Raw genomic sequence first — 15,875 nt, forward strand, 5'->3', positions numbered from 1 at the left:
TACAGAAAATACCTCCGATAAGGATCAGAGTGAATAAAATAACAATGCAAACATATGTTTAAGTTTGACTCTTCATTTTATTTAAAATCTCAGTTCACACAGGCACTTGATAACAAATCAGTTTGTGTGTATCTGACCCCTATGAAACAGCATTTGTTTCTCATCTCTCAGTTACTCAAAGCCATTCAAACACAATTAGGTCTACAGTATAGTATCAGTTTTTATTTCTGCTCCCCAGTTATATATGTGAATCAGGGAAATCTCAATCAGCTGATTTTGGGACTTACTATAACACAGTAATGAAGACTGGTTAAAGGTAAATATCAGAATAAAGGTACAGAAGCACAGAGTATATGGGTTAAGATCAGGTGTATTTGGGAACAAGTTTTTTTTTCTTTCTTTTTTTATCTCTGTTTTTCTTTATGATTCTTCTTTCTCATCGCCATGTGTGATGATGTAACACAGGGACTTGTAGTCGATATTCCCCGCCACATCAATCGGTGCAACAGAGAAGGCTTGGTCCACCTGGGAGTTGTCAAAAACAGAGAGAAAACAGAATAAATATGAAAAGCCATGGGATTGGGGGGGAAATCGATGATTTATTCACTTTTATCAAAACGACGACCATGATTATTTAATCAAATGTACAATTCTGATCTTTCTGTTACTGGTAAACGTGAGACGACAAGCAACACAAACCTCTTCAGCTGTGAATTTGTCAGCCTGGTTCATCAGAAGCCGTTTAAACCTGTGTGAAAATTGGAAAAAAAAAAAAATAAATCTCAGGACCCTGGTAACCTTACATCTATAAGCTGTTCATTGATGTATTTCTGACTCACTCATCCTTGTTCACATAGCCAGTGCCATTTGGGTCAAACAGTTTGAAAGCAGCAAGAATGGTCTCTTCGGGATCAGTGCCTGTAAGGCAAGTCAAATCAAAGATCATTTTCACTCACCTGCACTTTAATGGTCTGTTTGTTGAACATGCTAACCTATTTTAACTTTGGCCCAAGATATTATCCCCAGAATAAAGAAATTTGTCCAAAGGATGTGATTACCGAAACATTTTCTGATAACATGTTTCGCTCAGAACTGTCAGGTAGACAGAGAGTTTCATACCGTTGAGTTTTTCTCCGAAGAGAGTGAGAAACACGGTGAAGTTGATGGGTCCTTTCCCTTCGGCTAACATGGCTTCAAGCTCATCATCACTGACATTCAGCTTGCCTGTGACATACAAATATCACACGATGTCTCTCTGATCCACTACAAACACTCACAGATTATGTGTTAGCTGCCAAAGCAAGACTACACAAAAATTCCATACACTGACACACCCTCACAGAGTAAACTGAAATATTTCGTCTAATAACAACAGCACAAAAAAAAAAAACACTTTTAGACGTGCACTGAATTCACGCTTGATTTCGGTATACATGTGGTATACATATTTTGTACATTGGGAAATTTTTGACAGTGCATGCTATTTGTACCTAGCTGTGCATAAGTTTCTCTGAGGTCCTGCTTCTTAATGACGCCATCCCTGTCCTGATCGATGCATCCGAATGCCTACAGAGAACACATTTTGTATCAGCAGGGGTATAAGCAATTTCACCTCGATTGTAAAAACTAATTTCGGTCCTTTTTATCGAATCAGAGTCGCTATGGCCTAGAGTATATCCAATATCCTTCTTTGTTTAGGATGCAGAGTTAAAAACAAGCACGTACTTCTTTGAATTCCTGGATCTGTGACTGCTCAAACATGGAGAAGACATTGGATGAGTTTCTCTGGGCGGTTTTGCCTCTTTTGGCGGCTGCTTTCTTGCTCGCCTGCAGAATACAAGATTCAAATAATGAGAGTGTCGTTCCATAACATTCCCAACTGACGTGAACTGTACAAAACCAGGCTATTTTCTTGTCAACCGTAGCATTTAGGTGATCGCTAATTCGCTAAATTCACTAATTCGCTAGAGCACATTCTTACTACACTAGCTTTGTTCGTTGTTAGCCAGAATCGAACACTAGGGTGTGCAACTTTGAGTTCAATGTAAACCCTACAACAGATACATCATTACCAGATATTTTTACACAAACAAGACACAGAGTAACTCCTCATTTCTAACACGATCAGACCATTTGTTGCTGTAGCGTGAGAACTAGGCTTCACTTTAATCCAATATTCCACTAGATTTTTCTATTGCGCCGTAACCCTCATAATACCTATGGCAAACGGTTAAATGCAGAACGGTAAACCCACAGCTCATTTAAACCTGTGTGAATCCTTTGACCCAGGCCTTACTCACCATGTCTAGTGCTCCCTATGTGTGTCTGTGTCCCCAAGTTTGTGAAGCAGCTGATTAGGGTTTAAGTATGTCACATCTTATCTCCTGCCACCCTATAAAAAGAATTCAGTTAGGGTCCCAGTCCCCTACATGGCCGCCCAACTACCTCTCAAACCCATGAGCCCGTGATAAGTGCCCAAGTGCTCACATTCCAGTGAGGTGGAAAAAGTCATGGGGTAGACCAGAATGAGAGGAGAGATAATGAAACACAGAGACGGAGAGAGAATGACATAGAAAGAGAGAGAGAGCTGAGAGAGAAAGAGAGAGAAGGAGAGCTGAGGTGGGGGGGCAGCGAGAGAGAGAGAGAAAGAGAGAGGGGAGACAGAGAGAGAGAGAGAGAGAGAGAAAGAGAGCTGAGAGTGAGAGGGGGAGACAAAGAGAGAGAGAGAGACAAAGAGAGAGAGACAAAGAGAGAGGGGAGACAGAGAGTGATAGACAGAGAGAGAGAGAGAGGGGGGAGACAAAGAGAGAGAGAGAGAGAGAGGCCAACATAGACTGGTATGAAGAAAATGGACAGAAGAGAAGAGAGGTTGGGGCCTGAAGTAACCAACGCGTTAAAATAAAGACCTCCGAAAAGCAGAGATTTGACAATATCTGAGACCCAAAGAACAGGATGGTGGTCTTCATATTTACACTCTGTGTTTTACAGGAGCAAAAGGATTGAAAATATTAAGAAGAAATTATTGACTCTGGCTCAGACACCAACTCTTGATGACATAAAAGAGAGCTACACATCTTGAATATTTTTTTCATATCGTTCTGACCAATCAGATTCTCTCTGACTGCGCTTCTAAAGATATGAACATATAAACAAACAAACATTTTTTTTTAGAACATACTATACATAAAAACTTGAAAACTTTAAACTAGTTAAATAAACGTTAACGTGGCTGGATAAAAATCCTACACACTGTTTTGTTTTCATGTTAATGGAAAGAATTTGCTCAACCCCTCCGACTGTTTTCTGTGAAAGTTGTAGATTTTTTACATTAAACGGAATCTCCTTTAATTTCTTTGGTTCTCTTTCATTCACAAAATTTGTGTTGAGTTGTGCAGGCCTGCCGCTCATTTTCACCCAAACAAGTGCCATACTATCCCAATGTTTTCCTAAGTAATTTTGCCCCATTTAACAATTTCCCTAGAACCACTCACTTCAGGGAAGGCTAAGTGTTTTCCATACCTGAGGTGTGCGGATTTTGCAGGTCTCCAAGGAAACGAGTTTGAAGCACTTTGCCATGGCAACAAGAGCGGCCTCTTCACAACAGCTGTAGGCGAAGTGCACGTGGCAGAGAGCAGGTGTGGGCGGCTTTCGCTGGGATAGGTAGAAAGAGACCCTTAGTTGCCATGGTTACTGTTGAGGGAAAGTTAAGAATGAAAAGTTGGAAAGACGGGGGGGGGACCTCAAATGAGCTATCCGGTCCGTTGAAAAAGCCATATATGACGGAAACACATCATAATATTTAAATGCGCGTGCGTTTCTGAATATTCGTGATGGACTGTATTTGAACAAGCGCGTAATAGTGTCCGAGCAAGTAATTTGAAGCATCACTACCGGGATTATTGTCCCATTACAGAAGAAATACGAGGATGATCTCTATCTGGACTGGATCTGTATCTGGAAGTTTTCAGATGCTTGTTTAGAAACAACGAATTGTAAGACGAAAATAAGTTTCTTCGGACATAATTTACACAGGTTTTTTGCTGGTGTTGTTGTTGTTGTTGTTGCTGCTCTATGAGACGCAACCGTCACAGCATCTTATATTGGTTACCAAATTATCCTCAGATATAAAGACAAGAAAAACAATGGCCGTCAGACCATGAAACGTTTGGATAAATCAAATCATGACTTGGTTAAGCCACCAAGTTTGTCAGCCTTGAACAATACATAAAAACGACACATTTTTCCAAACCAAATGACGCCTAAAATGAAATTATGTTTTAAAGCACCTTGCTGACTACATCATTCACAGATTCTACAACTAAAGCATCAATTCTTGATAGGCGTCGGTGAAGCGGAACACTAAAAGATATTCTTGCTGCGGACTTGTGGCTGTGTGGCTTGGAGGCTACTCACGACAGGTGAGAGATGTATGATGGATCAAGACACCACGGCAAAGGTAAATGGATTGCATCAGCTGTGTTACTGAATTGAAACGGAATGAATATTGAATGATTGTAAATCACTGAAAAAAACACTGTGTTTAACACCAAAGGTATACGCTTTTGTTTGTTTTGGTGTTGATGTTATTGTCGTTGTTGTAAAGTGTTGCGATTTTATGCAAAGGTCTCCGAAGAGGAACCTACGACAAAATTTAATTGTCACTAATTAGTCTCAGCGACTAATGGAGTCGGTATAGATATCAGTTATGATTAACGGGCTGTGGTTTGCGTTGTTTAATGCCTGTAAATTTACAGTTATTATTCAGTCGTCATGTTTAAAAGGTGTCCATTCATCCTGTAGTTTCATTGACAGTGTGGAATATATCAGCTCCCCCGGTGCGCGGCCAGTACATTGTAGGTTTGTCCAAAACCCCACCCCCCCACGCTCATAAGCGATCTGCCCATGCCCTTCCTCCCTCACGCCCTCTTTAATATGGGAAAGGCGATCGGTATGTTGTAAGCGTTTTCCCAGAATTCAGCAGGTGATAAGACTGAGCCAAATTCAACTGTATTATTTATTTTACATTTATGTTGCAATCAAGTGTGAACGCTGAACTAGGGAGTATTGGGACGTTTCACATCCTGATATGCCCCAATTCTGTCTTGAAACGTCCAGATTTTTTGATCTACAACACTCAACCACAGACACCAATCTAACTGTATTCTCAGAATGACTCACTTCTGACCATTTAAGGTTATCTCTTAGCGCACACGACCTCTGATACTCTGACCATTATCAGTCACGAGGAATGAACACGTCGCACAGAAGCTGCAACCGTATCTCTAATGTAAAGAGATTAAACCTTTGATTACTGCGTTGAGGGTCATTTGGTTCATTCATAGTGGGTGCCCTATTCCTCTCCAAAAATTAAGCACAAGGAAACACTTCTAATGATGTCCTGATTTTTTTTTTGTTTTCAAGAGGAACTATTCATTACAAGTTGTTTTCAATATGACTGTCATTGGGTGGGGTGGAAACTTCACTTGATTCAGTCATCGCAATGAATTTAAACAATGTTTCTTTTTTTAAGTTAACAAATTGGATATTACGGTGACGAATCTCTCATCTGAAGGACAAGGAGCAATCGGAAAAAAGAGAGGTTTTCTAGAGAGGCTTTCGTTGGTAAAACTTTCCCAGGTCATTTGCCGGTCAGTGACCCACTGTACTGTTGGTAAACGGTTTCCAGGTACTAGTCATAGCACAGCTCTCTACAATTACCGTATGTCTTCATTTGCTCACAGTTCCTGACACTATTTGTTCACTTATTAGCAGTAAAAGCCAGTCATGTTTGTCATAGGGCTATTGTTTGAACACTCTATAAACACTCAGCTTAAGTTAAATTTGATTGAAACCATTATGCAAATTCATTGCCTCAGCTGAATCAAGTTTACCTGGGGTACAAGTTAAACTTCTCTGCGGCGAAGGTAGCGAATTTACACGATATTTTCGAATAAACTTCAAATCTGGCTGTTTACGTGCATAGCATCTGTCATGTGCACTTTGACCTCTTCGATAATGTGTCTGAAATGATTTCATTTCTATTTCATTTTCTCTATTTCTGACTGGAGCATATTTTCACTCTCATGCGCATTTCCCCATTTTTTTTTTAAACAGCACATAATCACACGGTTGCTATAGAAACACTTTGCAGTGTAGAAACAGGTGAGAGTGTTTGGCTCTCGCTTTTGGATCCATCCCTCTTTGTTCCATTGACTAAGGTGTGGTACATCATCATAATGCACTGGACCAGTGGAGTATTGAACTTTTTTTTCTTTATCTGTTGTACGTAACATGCATAAAACAGATGCTTATCGGTGCTTATGAAAGACAGTAAAGAGAGATTACGCTGTCATTAAATGCCTGTGTCAGATGGCGCATTATGTAGCCTTACTGTCAAATCAGCTCTAGAAGTATGAAATATTTCCGTTTTTTTTTTTTTTTTTTTTTCCATTTTTCAGATAGTTTACAACTGCAGGGTCAATGAATGTTTGGATAAATGTACAATTGTTACAAGACAGTTCACACCAGTTAGCATCAGCTGATTTGACTGTGATTCAGCACTGTTGGTTAACAGTATAAATCACTTTAGCTGGGAGGTTACAAAAATTTTTTTTTTTATTTTATTTTACTTTTACAGGGTTTTTTTTTCAGATAGACATTTACTGTTGCCGTGGGTTTTGCTAATCATACCAGCTGTGGTTAAAATCGGATCAAAGTTTTACGGCAGTCACACTGTGGGAAAAAAGCATAACCTACCATTAGCTGGTAACTGATTGAACATGGACAGAGTGTTGGAGTGATAAATGTCACAATGACCCATTTGAACGTTACACCCAAGGTCATGTAAGGAGCACTGCGAAGTACTAAAAGTTTGCAGATGGTAAATTGAAGGAGACGGGAATGCTCTGCCTATTCGTGTCCAAATGAGAGTACCTGCAGTCTGAAAAAGTGCTTCAGACATAATCAGCTTTCATTTCTCCTGAGAGTGTGTGTGTGTTTGTGAGAGAGAGAGAGAGAGAGAGGGGGAATAGATGAGTTTGTGTACGTGTGTGTGTGCGCGCGCGCGCACGAATTTGTGTGTGTGTCTGTGTCCACACCGGAATGGATGAGTTTGTGTGTGTGTCTGTGTGTGTGTCTGTGTCCACACCGGAATGGATGAGTTTGTGTGTGTGTGTGTGTGTCTGTGTGTGTGTCTGTGTGCACACCGGAATGGATGAGTTTGTGTGCATGTTCGTGCATCTGTGTGCACAACGGAATGGAAGAGTTTGTGTGTGTGTGTGTGTGTGTGTGTGTGTTTTTGTTTGGGGTTTTTCCTGCACTTTTCTGTCACAGGTTATTATAAGAAGAAATCAATACATGTCCTCTCCAGTTTTTTCTTATATATGATTAACTTCCGCTCTGTTTATTTTGACGTTTAGTCAAAGTACAGAGTAACTTTGAGGATTTGGCATATATGCTATTTATAGTGTGTAACATGGTGTGAACTCTAAAAGCAAATATAGGTTTGTGCTGACCGATAACCTTCATTTTGTAAGTTAATCCCTTTCAGTATGAGGTTCAGTGGGTCACTGCACCTCCAAGGTCTTTCACACGGTCTGTTACATAGATTCTCTTTTTGGTGGTGCTCGGTCGAATACTGCAGAGATTTAAACGTTTTAAAGTTTCACTTTTTGAATTGCAGAAGCGTACATGAGCTGAGTTTTAATGACATGGCTTTCTGTGATTTACGTATGTAAATAAATAATCCGCGGTTATCATAAAAGACAACTTACCGTCACAAAATCATCGAGTCATAAAAATCGCAAACTGTAAAATGGTTCAGTGCAGCTCAGAACGATAGATTAATTGCTACTCATTAACGTTTATGATGCAAATGACATTCTTGTGGTACGGTGATTTTTTTTTTCTTTCTTTTCAATATGAGTGGACAGTAACCTGTCTTTTTAAAAACCCACAGTTAATACTGTTTTACCTCAGTTAATCAAACTGTTTTCCCCACTAACCTTCTGACCGACTGTGCAAGTTAAGTCAGAGGTCACACAGAAGTATATAAAACTTATAGAAAATATCTGTCATCTATATAGCAGAAAAGTTTTAGAAATTCACAGGTTGTTGAACTCTGCAGCTTGGGTCCCCGTTTTCACGTTAAGAGTTGAACTTGCATCAGAAACCGCACGACCTTGGTACTGGTGCAACTATTTGTCTGTCCAAACAAATCCATCTATATTTAGCAGTGAACGAAGGTCAAAGTTTTGATATTTTTAGACACAAGTTGAACCCCCCCCCCCTCCCCCATTTCTCTTTACCTATTAAATAATTGAAATTTTGTCCTGGAGTGATTATGTAAAAGCAACCGGTTTATGGGTTGCGAGGATGTAAATTTCATATTTGCAGTGACCTCAAATCGTAAATAAATGACAGTAAATGTAAACAAACAGATGTAAGCTCTTTCGTCATGCATGAAACTCTGTTATTGTTTATGCCGAGTGATGTTTGGGATTACAGATGTAATAGAGGTTTAGACAAGAAACATTGCCACAACCCATTCCACACCCCAGTCACAGTCTCAAGCCTGTCTTTTACCGAGGCTTCTTAAATGTTGATATGATATAGAGGTCAAGGCTGGGGCAGCTAGGCTCCGAGAGGGGGCGTGTAAAATGGCGTGATGGTGTCAGGTTTATAGCAAAATTCAGGTGAAATGTGAAGATTCACTTTAGAATGGGAAACTTCATGAAGGCCAGGAATAGGCTCGGTGCCAACAGCCACGTAGTGTCCTTGACTCGCAGGGTGTGCATTGCCAGGTCAGGTGCATTGCATTGTGGGGGTCTGTGTGTGTGTGTGTGTGTGTGTGTGTGTGCGTGTGTATATAAAGGGGAGGGAACATTTAGACCATCCCACCTTGCTGGAGCATAAAAAGACCTGAGCTTACCTTCGCATCTTAATTCTGCTCATTCACACACATTCACTTGTGCAAACACACACACACACACACGAGCGCTCACTCAGAAACCTGATCAAGATGCCGTGCCTCACCTCTTCCCGCAAGCAGAGGATGCCAAGCACCTATGAGTCAATGTTGGAGAGAATACTCATGGTAAGAAACAAAGCTTCTAGAATTCGTCGTTATCATTCTAGAAACCAAATGTTCTAAACTCCCATTCTAGAATCTTGGGAGATTTATAACATTTGAGGAGATTTATTTCAATCTGAGGAAAAAGACAAAGTGAGCTTTTGAAGAACTGGCGGTCAAAGAAAAAAGAAAAAACCTGATTGAATTGATGGAGTGATTTTTAGACATTGTCCAGTGATGTGAAAAAGAAGAATGAAAAGAAACCAGGGCTGGTCTCCAGAAGAAAATGATGCAATAGTTCAAAACGATTGCACTTTGATGCGTGGTTTTGAGCAGGATGTTTAATCAAATTGTGTTTATCAGAGAAAATGTGCTGGAGAATAAATATGTTGAGGACAGTTCACATTGTAACAATAAAAGTGAATTAATTCTGTTTTTCTCTCTCTCTCTCTCTCTCCACAGGTGGATCAAATCCTGTCTGAGTTTTTGCTGAGTAAAGATGACCTGAAGGAGGTAATGAGACGAATGCAGAGGGAAATGGACAGAGGACTTCGTCTGGAGACACATGACGAGGCCAGCGTCAAAATGCTGCCCACCTTCGTCTGCTCCACTCCAGAGGGCTCTGGTATGTATCTTCACTTCTTCTCACTTGACTTTTATCATTTGCGTGTTAGTTGACTTGTCCTCTGCTTTTCACCCTGTACAATAAAGAAAGTTTTCCTTCATTTGATGTGAGAAAAAAAAACAAACAAAAACCCTCACTCATTTTATATGTTGAGCTATATTCTCATTGAGACGGTCTTTACAAATATAGGCTATACGGAAACGTTTACATTCTTCCATCGTGCCTGGCGTAATCTGTTGTCTCATGATTTTGACCTAAATTCAACTTTCAACATTTGGTCCTTTTTAGAGCTGACCTCTTACACACTGTTCTTGACACGGGTCAGTATCTGTAGTGTGTACACAGACTCACTCAGCCATAATGGCTAGGTCCATATGAAAGGACCTAATGTTTTATTTGGACGAAAGCCAAATGTTCAATATCTTGTTTACATTTACATTACAGTTATTCATTCAGCAGACGCTTTTATCCAAAGGGACTTACAAAAGAGGCAAAGTACCATCCAAGCATGTAGCAATGAATGCATTGACAGTTGTATAAGTGTAACAGTTCAGTTCAATGACTGACCAGATAACAGTGTGAGAATAGTTGCAGGGAGGAAAAGAGTGAGCTGTAGTCAAAGACAGTGAAGAGAGAACAGTGCTTAATGAAGTGCTTAATATGAGCTGTGATTTACTCTCCGATCTCGCTCAAGTACAAAACAGATATCTCTGCAAAAAACAAACAAACAAAAAAAACCCAATAACTTTAATATGCCAATCATTCAGCGAGAGCGTGTAGAAAACGATTTGCCATCGATGAATTTGTTTATCGTTCCCCGTGTGCGGTGGATGGTGGATGTGTTTACTGACTGTGATTTACTTGCTCACAGAGGTGGGGGATTTCCTGGCTCTGGATCTGGGGGGGACGAATTTCCGCGTGATGCTGGTGAAAGTGGGGGAAGACGAGGAGAGAGGGTGGAAAGTGGAGACCAAACATCACATGTACTCCATCCCAGAGGACGCGATGACCGGCACCGCGGAGATGGTGAGATTCCACACCGTTAGGCTAGGGCGTAGGGCGGGCTGTCCGAAAATTTAAAAAAAAAAAGACGAGCCGCACCCGAAAACAACAACAACAACAAAAACAACAACAAAAATCACACCATCTCCATTTTAAATTCGGTAACTGACGTCGTTGTTGTCGTAGCGAAAAACTACGCGTGCTATTTTGATATTCGCGTTTTGTAACGGTTCTCCCTCTGTTTGTCTCCCTCTGCAGCTCTTTGACTACATCGCTGAGTGTATCTCAGACTTTCTGGATAAACATAATATGAAACACAAAAAACTGCCCCTGGGCTTCACGTTCTCCTTCCCGGTTCGCCACGAAGACTTAGACAAGGTGAGAATCGCGCAATCCACTGTTTCAGACGCTGTTACCGTTAGACGGTGCGTTAGGTAAGTGCGTTAGGAAAGTGCGTTAGGAGAGTGTTAGGAAGATGCTCATAGCTCTCATTTTTTGCTTTCTCTCTCACAGGGCATCCTGCTGAACTGGACCAAAGGGTTCAAGGCCTCTGGAGCCGAGGGCAACAACGTGGTCGGACTTCTGAGAGATGCTATCAAGAGGAGAGGGGTGAGTTTGTCTTTCTCCGTTGCTAACGAACAGCTTGTTTAAGGATTTTTAGCCCATTTGAAGATGTTATAAATTCTGGAAAGCTATATACAGGGTTTATTGTTAAGGTTTACAATCCCAGATACGATAAACCGTGTACAGCCAGCCCCTAGTGATCCAGTAAATAATTGAACTTAGTTTACATCATGTGACTATTTATTGGTTTACACACAGTGCACTAAGAGCAATAAAACTCTGGCGATAGTATTACCAATACACGTCAGAACGGAGTAAGTCCGACTATCAAAAACACGTAATGCGGATGATGTGTCACTCATTGCCCTGGCACCCATTCCTCTCTCTCTCTCTCTCACTCTCCCAGGACTTTGAGATGGACGTGGTTGCCATGGTGAACGACACAGTGGCCACTATGATATCTTGTTATTATGAAGACCGCAGCTGTGAAGTGGGCATGATAGTTGGTATGAAGGATTCAATTACTCACTCATTCACTCGCTTGCTCACTCTCAAACTCACTCACTCACTCACTCACTCACTCATTCTCTCTCTCACTCACTCACTCACTCACTCAGTCATTCTCTCTCTCACTCGCTCACTCACTCAGTCATTCTCTCTCTCACTCACCTACTCACTCACTCACTCACACACACACACATATACATATATATATATACACACACACTCTTGCAAAACATATAAACTTTTATGACTCGAAAATGGAATGTTTTGTGTTGATTGTTTTAAGGGAAATTGGAGGCCATAAAGCCATGATACGGCTAATGTGTTTTCCACTGACGTTTCCAGTCGTTAAAATCTGTCTGTCTGTCTGTTTTTTGGGTTTTTTTTTCTGACAGGAACCGGCTGTAACGCGTGTTACATGGAGGAGATGCGTACCGTGGAGCTGGTGGAGGGCGAGGAGGGGAGAATGTGTGTAAACACCGAATGGGGAGCGTTCGGTAACAACGGCGAACTGGAGGAGTTTCTTCTGGAGTACGACAGGGTGGTGGACGAAACCTCCCTCAACCCAGGAAAGCAGCTGTAAGTCCCAGCCCCCCAACCCCCAGCGCACCCCCCCCCCCCCCCCCAACCTTCAAACATCAAAACACACTCCACCCAAAAAAAAAAATACTTCACTTGATTAACTTTATACAACAGCTTACAGCTGATAGGTTCCAAACCCTTTACAGTATCTAGTCGAAAGCTTAAACGCAATCTTTATACATCAGAGACCGAATATTCCCCCAGAAACTGACATCCTGTTGATTATTTTTTGCTTATAGGTTAATATAAGCGATGACATATTCATTTCTATAGGTCACAAATGATGAATTCGTGTCTCTTAAAATATATCTACATATATATATAAAAAAAGAATACCTAAAATAAATTATGGCATTTCAGTCTTTGATTGTATGCATCAGTTCATCTTTACTTTATGCACTGGACAGCAGCTTTGCAATTTAGCATTGATTACTGGACTTTGGAGCTTTGCAGCATTTTCAGTAACTGTTCGTGACGCAAGCTGTTGTCATTATTCAGTATATCTTAAGGTAAACACACCATTTCCTCTAAATGTTCCCACCTCTGACGTATGTGTATACACATTTTCGAAAAGCAGCTGACCATTAGATGACCTTTAGCACGTTTTTTTGGGGGGGGGGGGGGGGGGGGGGGGGGGCGGAGGCACGACGGCCGACGAGGACGAGACGTGGGTGGCCTTAAATGATGCCCCCGCTTTCCCGGTTCCTCAGCCCCCTTCGTCCGAACGTCTCCCGAGCCTCTTGTGCGGTCTCCGGGCGACGGGATTGTTTTTTCGTCCCTCGTAGAGACCTGAGCAGACACCACGTCAATGCTAGGTCGCACATACAGATTAATGGTTGTCGTTCTCTGCCATTAGCACTGCTGGTAGTCTAATGGGTGTTTACTGTAGGTTCAGGGAGACGCTCGGAGACACTTCATCGACAGGGCTCTCTCAACCCAAATTATACGTTATGTTGCCCTCTGTTTCAAAAACACTTAACACCCTTTTGTTCCCCGAAGCTATTCTCTGTTTGTTTTAGCCCAAGACCTCCTTCCTCTAAACTCAGTTCGTTTTAATCTGTAGGGTTTTCATCATCATCATCATCATCATCATCACTCAAGTCGTATCCAGTAACCTCAAAGCTGCCGACCGTAACCCGGACGCCTTAAAAAAGATCTCGGTGAAACTCGAGACCATTCATCTGACCGGGTTGTCTCCTCTCTTTCTCTCTTTTTTTGATTCAGATATGAGAAGCTGATCAGCGGGAAGTATATGGGTGAGCTGGTACGGCTGGTGCTGGTGAAGCTGGTAAACGAGAATTTGCTTTTCAACGGCGAGGCCTCTGACCTCCTCAAGACGCGCGGAAGCTTCGAGACCCGCTTCGTCTCTCAGATCGAAAGGTAACGCCCGTTTCGCGAGAGACGCGCGACCCTCTGAAACCTTCAAAAGGCCTTCGTGCGTCGTTCCCCCCCCCCCCCCCCCCCCCCCCCCCCCCCCCGAGATAGGACATGTCACGGAACGTTTCTCTTTTTTTGTGTTGTTTTTTAGTGACACGGGGGACAGGAAGCAGATTTACAACATCCTGAGCACGCTGGGGGCTCTCCCCTCGGAGCTGGACTGTGACATCGTGCGTCTGGTGTGCGAGAGCGTCTCCACGCGTGCTGCTCACATGTGCGGGGCGGGGCTCGCCGGCATCATCAACCGCATGAGGGAACACCGCTGTCAGGACACGCTTAAGATCACCGTGGGCGTTGACGGATCTGTCTACAAACTCCATCCCAGGTGAGAATGTGGAGGAAGATGGGGAGGATGGATTGGATAGATAAAGAGAAGGGACGAGAGAATGAAACGCTAGTAAAAAAAAAAAAAAAAGATTTTTGGAAAACTGGGGCGATGGATAGGAGGTATGGAGAAAACAGCGTTAAAAAGAATGGTGTAGGACGAGAAACACGTAAGCCGCGTTTCCCCAGCGCTGACGAATCGATCTGTTCCCCCTTTGACAGTTTTCAACACAGGTTCCACAAGATTGTTCGGGAGCTGACGCCTCACTGTGACATCACCTTCATCCAATCAGAAGAGGGGAGCGGCCGGGGGGCGGCCCTCATCTCAGCCGTCGCGTGCAAGATGGCCGGATGCGTTTTGAGCCCGTGATCAACGGTGCTGCCAGTCCTCCCGTCACAGAAGAGGTGGAGTCCTGGATCGCAGCTGAATGAAAGATTACTGAGATAGAGTGATCTCTTCTTGCAGAGAAAGTCCTTTCTCTCCCTGGGCAGGTTGTCATGCTCTTGCATGGAGGACGTAGCCTCGAGAACGCTGGGCGCAAACCCACGTAGATAATTCATTCCCTACCATTCTGCAGAGTGAATGTAAAATCCAAAGCCCAAAGCCAAACAATGAGAAAATCACTGAATGTTCCCGAAGCATTGTCACAATTTATCCAGTAGGACGTTCATGTACATATGACCATTTCACGCGTATTTAAGAAACTCACTTCACAATTCTTGCAGGTCACAGTCAGTATTATTGGGGATGTTGCTGAGGATGTTTTCGTTCGTTTGTTTGTCCATTTGTTTTTGGGTTTTTTGTTTGTTTGTTTTGGGTTTTTTTGTTTTTTTTATTGTATATTGTTTTAAATGTGGTTACACCCGTGATCTTGAAAGAGCAGAGTTGTATGAAAGTCGAGTTGTATGAAATGTGCAGATGGATATTTAATGAAGTGTTTGTTTGAAATTCTGCTACATTTACATTATATATTTTAGCTATGATGTAATTATGGCTTGTTTTGTTTTCTTTTTATTTATTACAGCGTATGTATTATTAGGTAACTTATTACTAATTGTTTACTGAAACGGCATCTTGGAAAATGAAAGTATGGTTTGTACATGTTAAAAGTTTAATCACTGTAAATAAAATTATTGTAAAAATAACGTGCCCGTCAATTAGTCGACTGTTACTGTTGCAACGACATTTTTAACATGTGCAGTATTTCCAGAATCAATTAATTTTGAGACGTTCGAAGTTTGCTATGCAGGTTTGCGGAACAATGTATAAAAATATTGTTCCTAGACGTATTTCTTACTGGTCTGAACTGTTTGGCCAGTGTTTCCGTAGCAACGTGGGTGTGGTTGTGGTTGCGGAAGACGGAGACCGGTTCCCTCTAATAGAAAGGGAAACATCTAATTGGTCCACGCCACGTCTTTTATTGATAGCTACAGCAAAAGAAAAAATACGAAAGTGAACTTAGGTGAGTCGCATTCTTATCATTCTATGATCATTGAAAGATATGATTAGTTCGTAACTTTGCACAGAGAGCATTTTATGGCTAATATTAGATTATATTGCACAGTAGTTGACCGCATTTACTCGGCTCAGTTACCCATTTAAAGTCAAAGCTACCCATAAACATATGATACGACTTACCTGTCTGGTGACTGTTCTGAAACAAGTGTTCATACACTGAAGCGTTCCATGCACTGAAACGTATTGAATTATAACTGGAGGGGTTATCAGTAGTGAATGTAGTCAAACAACATTACATCCACATCACT

General features: G+C 41.8%; 2 protein-coding genes across 2 annotated transcripts; one reads left to right on the forward strand and one right to left on the reverse strand.

Moving 5' to 3' along the window:
* Positions 1-71: 71 nt before the first annotated feature.
* myl7 (myosin, light chain 7, regulatory) lies at positions 72-2,520 on the reverse strand. Its single transcript, XM_030768258.1, has 7 exons — positions 2,301-2,520; positions 1,726-1,827; positions 1,491-1,566; positions 1,120-1,224; positions 840-918; positions 700-748; positions 72-525 (listed from the first exon to the last, which is right to left on the reverse strand). The coding sequence occupies exons 1-7, from the start codon at positions 2,301-2,303 to the stop codon at positions 421-423; spliced, it is 519 nt and encodes a 172-aa protein (XP_030624118.1). The 5' UTR covers positions 2,304-2,520; the 3' UTR covers positions 72-420.
* A 6,398-nt stretch (positions 2,521-8,918) lies between these two features.
* Positions 8,919-15,242, forward strand: gck (glucokinase (hexokinase 4)). The gene is made up of 10 exons (XM_030776028.1): positions 8,919-9,094; positions 9,533-9,695; positions 10,567-10,721; positions 10,956-11,075; positions 11,211-11,306; positions 11,668-11,767; positions 12,161-12,344; positions 13,572-13,727; positions 13,876-14,109; positions 14,331-15,242. Exons 1-10 carry the CDS (start codon positions 9,020-9,022, stop codon positions 14,476-14,478), a joined length of 1,431 nt encoding a protein of 476 aa, XP_030631888.1. The 5' UTR covers positions 8,919-9,019; the 3' UTR covers positions 14,479-15,242.
* The last annotated feature ends 633 nt before the right edge of the window (positions 15,243-15,875 follow it).

The sequence above is a fragment of the Chanos chanos genome, chromosome 1 (assembly GCF_902362185.1).
Source record: "Chanos chanos chromosome 1, fChaCha1.1, whole genome shotgun sequence".
Lineage (NCBI taxonomy): Eukaryota > Metazoa > Chordata > Actinopteri > Gonorynchiformes > Chanidae > Chanos > Chanos chanos.